Source organism: Hyperoodon ampullatus, assembly GCF_949752795.1.
Source record: "Hyperoodon ampullatus genome assembly, chromosome: 2".
Taxonomy (NCBI): domain Eukaryota; kingdom Metazoa; phylum Chordata; class Mammalia; order Artiodactyla; family Ziphiidae; genus Hyperoodon; species Hyperoodon ampullatus.
In genome coordinates this window covers 100,466,584-100,474,158 of record NC_136915.1, presented here as the reverse complement: position 1 = coordinate 100,474,158, position 7,575 = coordinate 100,466,584, and the positions used below count along the sequence as shown (strand labels likewise).

General features: G+C 57.6%; 1 protein-coding gene across 2 annotated transcripts; it reads left to right on the top strand.

Moving 5' to 3' along the window:
* The first annotated feature begins 1,019 nt into the window (after positions 1–1,019).
* On the top strand, positions 1,020–7,324 carry RHOC (ras homolog family member C). 2 transcript variants are annotated; one of them, XM_079697269.1, is made up of 5 exons: positions 1,020–1,082; positions 4,564–4,727; positions 5,259–5,379; positions 5,682–5,812; positions 6,721–7,324. In XM_079697269.1, the coding sequence occupies exons 2-5, from the start codon at positions 4,572–4,574 to the stop codon at positions 6,892–6,894; spliced, it is 582 nt and encodes a 193-aa protein (XP_079553395.1). In that variant the 5' UTR covers positions 1,020–1,082; positions 4,564–4,571; the 3' UTR covers positions 6,895–7,324. The 2 variants fall into 2 exon arrangements, with proteins under 2 accessions (XP_079553395.1, XP_079553396.1); XM_079697270.1 differs by lacking the exon at positions 1,020–1,082 and adding an exon at positions 1,382–1,648.
* The last annotated feature ends 251 nt before the right edge of the window (positions 7,325–7,575 follow it).

The following is a 7,575-nucleotide window of genomic DNA, read 5'->3' as shown; positions in this document are numbered from 1 at the left end:
CTGTGCCAGACAGTGGGAAGGGACAGGTTGGAGGATCACAGTGGGCAGTAGGGAGAGAGACCAGCTTTGGAGCCAGACAGGCCTGACTATCTGAGTTCTTGCTCTGCCACATACAAATGGCAAAATTAAGCCACTTAAGTTAAGTCACTTAACTCCCCCGAGCCTCAGTTTCCTTACAGGCAAAAGGGGATGGGTACACTTAACCTAGAGATCTGTGATGACTATTAGAAGCTATGTAGTGTGCCCTGCACAAGCTAATGAAATGTGAGTAGACTTCCTCATCCTCCATCCACCTCCTCAGGTACCTTTCAGGGAAGAAGATACACGTGTTGGTAAATACCCAACGCACAAGTCAGGCGCGGCTAGGTGTCCCTAGAGGCACAGAAATAATATAACGGGGGTGGCAACTGAATTCCCAGCTGGGGATCCAGAAAGATTCCAGGGTGGAAGGATGGGTAGGAGTTGGAAATTCCAGGTAGGGGGAAGGAAGGGAATTGTGAGGTGGAACCAAGTGCCCTGAATCTCAAAGGTTCTGAAAGGTCTCCAGGCCTGGGGGGATGATGGTGGGTTGTACTTACTCCGCAATGATCCTAGGAGCAGAGGGTGGGCATCTTCCGCGGCCTCCTCCGCGGGCGTCCCCGAAGACGCTTTTTCCAGTCCCGCCTCCCGCGAAGCCCCAGGTGATGTAGGCGCGGGTGGCCGGTTGGCCACGCGAGGGCAGCAGCGGCCCTTTCCTGACCCCACCCCGGGCGCCTCTCAACTTTCCCGACGCCGGTCCGCCGCTAGGAGCTGGAAGGTGGGGCAGAGGCAGAGTCCTCAGGGGTCCCGTTCGTCGCGCCTCGCCCCGCTACCCACTCCTCCACAGTCCCAGCATCTCCCCCAGGCGCCGGGGACTCTTGCTGGGCGACTCTCTGGGGCCGTGAGTGGGGGCCGTGGGCGGGCGGAGCCAAGGGCCGCCCGGCCCGCCCCTCCCCGCGAGTCGCCCCTCCCCGCCGCGGCGCTGGAGGAGGGCGGGGCGGTGCCCCTCGGGTCAGTCTCTGCCTCCGGCACCGGCCGCGCAGCTGGAAGCGGCGGAGCGGAAGGTATCCCGGGTTGGGGCTCTGGGCGGCGGGGTCGTCCTGGGAACTCATCCCCAGGAGAGCACTTCCCCCCTTCTCCGCCTGGCAGGAGCTCGGGGCGCCGGCCGGGGAGGGGCTTTGGTCCGAGCGCGGGCCGCCTGTCTTCCCTCGTACGCGGCGTCTGGGCGGTGCTGGGGTCGGGCCGGCTCGGCCCCTCCCTGCCCTCCTGGGCTGCAGTGAGGGGCCCCGGGAATTGCCCCGCAGGGCCTCTCGCCTCTTGGTGTCCGAGTCGGAGTCAGTTCCCTTCTCCTCCCGGCTTCCCGGAACCTGCCCGGCCGGGCGAGGGGAAAGACGGCAACTTGGGTCTCCGCGAGGGAGCCCCAGCGCAGACGCTCTAGCTCCCAGGCCTGGCGGCCCTCTGTGGACCTGGGCTTGGGTGTGGGTCGGGGCCCGAGTACGGGTTGAGGTGGGAATTCCCGCCGGGCCGGTGGAGTGGCGGGAATAGGGGCCGGTGTGACCGCGGGGGCTGCCACTGCCCCGGGGGTCTGGACGTCGCCCTAGATGGTTTCTGGAGCCGGCCTGGAGTGGAGGTACAGGAGATTGGGAAGGATCCAGCCCGTGTGTGCGTGTGTGTGTGTGTGTGTGTGGTTTTCAAGTTGAGGGGGAGGTATCTGATTTCTTCCCTAGACCTCAGGGGTGGTGGGCAGGGTACAGCAGAACCTGGTTCATCTGGAAATCTAGAGAATGATTGAGGAGACGGCAGCTGTTTTATTCCAGGGAAGGCCCCAGAAGTTCCAGGGTCATTCCAGGCCCCGTGTGGGGTTTGGTTGTCCCTCTTAGGGTCAGTGGGGCAGTTCCTCAGGGGCTGCCTCTCACAGGGAGCTGTTGTTCTCGCCATCTTGGCTTTGGGCCTGGTGGCCTGGCCTGGCCTGGGCCAACTACTCTTCTGAGCCTGAAGGGAACGTCTTCTAATTGAGCTGGGGGGCTCTAGGTCATTTAATGCATGCCCTTGCCCTGGAGTTCTGGCCTCTGCCCACCACCATCTGGTGCCACCTAAACTGCCTTGCCTGGGGCAGGCATACTCATGCCTAAGCAACTGGTATTCACCCCAGTGGTGAATGCTCTCCATCCCTCCATCAACACTGCCCATACCTGGTTGAGGCTACCCCAGCCTGTCTTCCCACAGTTGGACCAATGGAACCTGTGGGAGTAGGTGAGGGTGCTGGTCACCTGGGTGGAATTTCCAGGGGACCCCCTTTTCTTTCTTTTTTTTAAAATTAATGTATTTTATTTATTTTTGGCCACGTTGGGTCTTCGTTGCTGCGCGGGAGCTTTCTCTAGTTGCGGTGAGCGGGGCCTACTCTTCGTTGCGGTGCGCCTGCTTCTCATTGCAGTGGCTTCTCCTGTTGCAGAGCACAGGGCTCTAGGGCGCGCGGGCTTCAGTAATTGTGGCACAGGGACTCAGTAGTTGCGGCTCGCGGGCTCTAGAGCGCAGGCTCAGTAGTTGTGGCGCACGGGCTTAGTTGCTCCACGGCATGTGGGATCTTCCCGGACCACGGCTCGAGCCCGTCTCCTGCATTGGCAGGCAGATTCTTAAGCACTGCGCCACCAGGGAAGCCTGAGACCCCCTTTTCTGAAGGGTGGTTTCCATTTTTGGAGGGGATCTGCTGGCAGGGTGAATGCCTTCTTGCCTGTTTTTGGGGTATCAGAGAGAGCCCCTGTTGTGATGAGGAGAGTGTGGCCGTGCATTCAACTCCTATAAATTCCCTCTGATTCATGTCCACTTGCCCCCATCCCACTGTTGTGCATGTGTGTGTGGAGGGGAGGGAGGCCACCCGGGATCCCACTGCTGAAGAGGGCTTGCCTTGGGCTGGAGTATTCGCTCCCTAAAAGGCAGACCAAGGCAGGGCTGTGAGGTGGTGGTGGTGTGTGGGGCGTAAAGGAGTTCAGCCTAGTTTGACAGGATGTGGGACTGAGAAAAAGCCAGGTTTGGGGCAGAGATCAGGTTACCGTCCCCTTCTTTTTTAACTGCTCCCTGTGTGGTTGGTGCTGGGACTGGCCCTCATTTGTCTCTTTTTTGGGGGCTCCTCCCAGCACCGGCTCCAGCCCCCGCTTCTCCCAACAGCCTCGACTTCATTTCAGGCCCAGAGCCCGCCCTCTCTTCCTCCTGGGCTGTAGGCCTGGGAACTCCAGCCGACTGGAGGTCAGCTCCTCTCCCCAGGGAAGGAGGAAGTGAGGCTCAGCTTAGGTTCGGGGAAGCTGGGAAGGTGTGATGAACTGTGCAGATGCTCTTTGGTGTGTGTTGGGGGCAGGGGACACATGGAAACCCCAGGAAGCTGACTCCTTGCCCTGAGTCACAGGGAGGGGTGGGCAGGGCCTCAGGGTGAGCTGGACAGAGTGGAGGAAGGGGCTGTTCCAGGGAGTGGGTGGAAGTGATTCCCTAGTGGATTATTCTCAGTCGCTCTGCTGTGGTAGATGTGTGGCTCCCTACAGTGTGGTCATTGTCCCCTGCCTGGGGCTGAGTGACCCAGTGTAGCTTCCAGGCCCAGTAGGAAGCAGGGGGAGGAAGGCAGGCTGCCCGAATGTGGGCTGTGGGCACTGCCTGGACTGAGCCTCCTTTGTGTGACTCCGGGCTCTGGGGACCGGGACAGGGTGGGCCAGGGAAGCCTGCTGGCTGCTGCCACTGCCTTCTGTCTGGGTTTCCCTCCCTCTGCTCTCCTTCCCACCTCTGGGGTGATATGTAGAAAAGCAACAGACTCTAGAGTCACACAGCCCTGCTTTGAGTGCCATCCCTGCCACAACTCTGAATTCGTTTCTTAACCTCAATGAATCTCACTTTCCTAGTTTGTCAAAATGGGGAGCTCACTACCTACTTTCCAGGCTTCTGCGGACTGAGGGAGGTGATTTTTGTCCAAATGCCCACCACAGTGCCTGGCACCTAGGGGTGTGATAAATAATCTTTCCCTTACCCCCCCATATGGGTAGGGACTCTTCGTTTTTCACTGGGCAGGCATGACTTGTGCTGACTGAGGGACAATGTGTTCCAGATTGGACCTTCACAATTATTAAACTTTAAAAAGTATCGAAACCCTGGTAACAAATACATCTGACTTGAAACCGTGATATGTAGAATAGATAAAAGCTTGCCCTTCTGGACACGTCACTGGTCCCTGAGCACCCCTCTAGGTGTCCAGGGGCCCACAGTTGGGGAGTGGATTAGATTAGAACTCATGCTTTTTGGCTCCCAAGTGGGTGGTTCTTCCACCTCCCATTTCTGTATTCTAACCCATGGGGGAGACCTGTCCCTGACCTTGAGATTAGGAATTTCAAGCTCAGTTGCCCGACCAATTGGTTCTTGGCAAGAACATGCCTGAGCAAGCCCTTTTCCCTCCCTCCTCTCCCTTCACTGGACGCCTCGGTTTCCAGGGAGGGCTTGGGGGCCCCAGAGAAGTGTTTGTGGACTTACTGGCTTTTCCCAACATCCCCACTGCCTCTTCCCTACCAGCCCCAGCCATGGCTGCCATTCGAAAGAAGCTGGTGATCGTGGGGGATGGGGCCTGTGGGAAGACCTGCCTCCTCATCGTCTTCAGCAAGGATCAGTTCCCAGAAGTCTATGTCCCTACTGTCTTTGAGAACTACATCGCAGACATAGAGGTGGACGGCAAGCAGGTAAAGGCGAAGAGCCCCTTGGAATCACGCCTGCCCCCATCACTTATGGACCTGGGTTGTCCGTGCTCACCATCCACCCAGGTCCTTGCTTCACTCTCCCTGCTGGAACCAGTGGAAGTTAGGAAGTGAAACTGCAGTCTTAGGAAATCTGGATAACCTCCTAGTTTTTTACACACTGGCTCTGTAATCTGGGCCCAGTCCCTTTGCCTCTGGGCTTAAGCTCCCCGAGCTGTGAAATGGAAATAATGGTAAGGCCTCCTTCGAAGGGTTTTTATGAGTATTAAATAAAATAGTGGCGCTCCCAATGGCTGCACAAAGATCAAACGCTGTTGTCTCGGGATTTAAGAAACTCACCTTAGTTTATGTTGTGTGACAGTGATTAGCACTATCCCTGGCACATAGTAGGTGTTCAATAGGTAGATGTTCAGTGAACTTAAGGGACCGGGATTTCAGAGAGGACCTCTGGGTGGCAGGGTGTGGGGTGTGTAACTGGGGCCCTCAGGCTAGCTAAGCACTGGCCCTGTGTGACAGGTGGAGCTGGCTCTGTGGGACACAGCAGGGCAGGAAGACTATGATCGCCTGCGGCCTCTCTCCTACCCGGACACTGACGTCATCCTCATGTGCTTCTCCATCGACAGCCCCGACAGCCTGGGTGAGGGGGTTGGAGGGAGGGGGCTGAGAATCAACCAACCAGAGGGAGCTCTTGCCTTGGCTCCTTTCAGCCATCTTCAGAAGCTGTGTGGGAGGGGTGCTGGGGAGCCCCATTAGCCTCCTTCCCTGTGGTGACTCTGGCCCTCGGAGGGCTCAGGGGAGGGTGTGTACTGTGAGGTGGGGGTTGACCTGTGAAAGGGACTATCATGCTGAACAGCCTCTAAGACTCTGCCCTGGGGAGACAAGGGGACGCCTTCTAGCCTAAGTGGAGGCACCAACACCTGTTGGGACATGTCTGTGCAGAAAACATTCCTGAGAAGTGGACCCCAGAGGTGAAGCACTTCTGCCCCAATGTGCCCATCATCCTAGTGGGGAATAAGAAGGACCTGAGGCAAGATGAACATACCCGGAGAGAGCTGGCCAAGATGAAGCAGGTGGGTGCAGCTGCCAGGCTGGGAGGCCTTGGGGAGGAAGGTGCCCTCTGAGGGCTTGTAGGCTGGTGAAGGAGCCTCCCTCCTACTGACTCCCCGTGTTAGAAGTGACAGTAGCATCCACCTCCTACCCCCCTGGCACCCCCATCCTGGTGAGGGAGAACCAGAGAGGCCCTTAGGGTCTGACCCAATATTCGATGAGACTGTCAGAGGACAGTGACTTGTCCAAGGTCACTTGGCATTTTGTCTGTTGTCCACTGTTTGGCATTGGGGCTATTAAGATGAATGAGAAAATCCTTGCCCTCAGCGAACTGGGTTCTTACAGTAGATGTTTTGCTTGAGGTATGCAGGTGGAGCCATCAGAGTATACCTGGGGAGGTGTGTGGGCTGCTGTGGATGTGGAACGGAGGGTATTATAAGTTGCTGGGAAAAGACCCAGAGTGAGGGAGCTGGCTTATTTGGGGACCTGGTAAGTGGCTTTCTAGCCAGAGGACGAGTTGATTAGGGAGAGCTGCCAGGATAAGGAATCTAGACTATTCTTTGAAGATAATTATGGCAAAGTTTTAAACTGGGGACAGATATGGTCAGAGTCAGTATGTTAGAAAAATGATTCTGGCAGCCATAGAGGATGGATTGGAAGAAAGTGAGAACAGAGGCCGGGAGGTCAGTCAGGAGATGGTAGATCCTCACTCAGGCAAGAGAAGAGTGTACCGTGGGGTATAGGGCTGATGGAGAGAATTTTGAAGGTAAATATGAGTCTTGGGTCTCTAGCCTAGAAGCTATCCATGGTGGCTGGGGCTTGGATGCTTTGTGGGGTCAGGGCTGGAGGAGATATTTGTTCTTGTTACAAATATGGGTGAGGTGCACCTAACCAGCAGCTTCCTTTGACCACTCTCCTTCTACCTTCCCAGGAGCCTGTTCGATCTGAGGAAGGCCGGGACATGGCAAACCGGATCAGTGCCTTTGGCTACCTTGAGTGCTCAGCCAAGACCAAGGAGGGGGTGCGGGAGGTGTTTGAGATGGCCACTCGGGCTGGCCTCCAGGTCCGCAAGAATAAGCGCCGGAGGGGCTGCCCCATTCTCTGAGATCCCCAAGCCTCCCCTCCTCCCCCACCTCCCTTCACAGGGGTGCAGAAACTCCCCCTGCCCCCAGCAGCCCCACCCTATCAGGGATCCCTGCTGAAGGCTCCCTTTCCCAATTCCCTCCTGCCCAGGACTGCATCGCGCTTCCCCAGCCCTGACGGTGGTGGCCGTAGGCCCCGTCTCAGCACTCTGGGAAACAGCACAGTCCCTCCTCCTGTTGCCTTGGTCCAGGGGTGGGGCTCTTGATCCCTTTGGCCTTCCCCAGAGGATCATCACACCAGCACTTTATACACTTCTGGCTCACAGGAGAGTATCTGGGGTAGGGGACTTGGAGGGTGTAACCCAGAGTCCCGGGCCCCTGGTGTTTCTGCTTTGGACAGGGGCCTTGCATCTGGCTGTACTTGGTGTGGGGCATGAATAAAGGCCGCAGGCTCCAACATGCGTGTGGCTTCCTGTCTTCCTCTCCTGGTCCCTGTGAGCCTGGAGTCCCATCTCTCCAGGGTGCTTGCCAGGCTGGCCCCCTGTCTGCAAAGGCAGGACTCCCGGGCAGGCAGGGTGGAGTCTTGGAGAAAAGGATGAGGTCATGCCTGGCTCTGGGCCTTGGAGGCGGGTGAGGGGAGTGGTCTGGAGCACTGGGCTCAACTTAGAAGCCTGTGGGTGGCTTCTCTGCCACCTCCCACTAGG

What these genes read in the sequence shown, in the direction of transcription:
- RHOC (XM_079697269.1), top strand. Translation starts at nt 4,572, where the DNA reads ATGGCTGCCATTCGAAAGAAGCTGGTGATCGTGGGGGATGGGGCCTGT. An exon ending in TAGAGGTGGACGGCAAGCAG is followed by an intron (nt 4,728 to 5,258) that starts GTAAAGGCGAAG and finishes CCTGTGTGACAG; the next exon opens with GTGGAGCTGGCTCTGTGGGA. An exon ending in CGACAGCCCCGACAGCCTGG is followed by an intron (nt 5,380 to 5,681) that starts GTGAGGGGGTTG and finishes ATGTCTGTGCAG; the next exon opens with AAAACATTCCTGAGAAGTGG.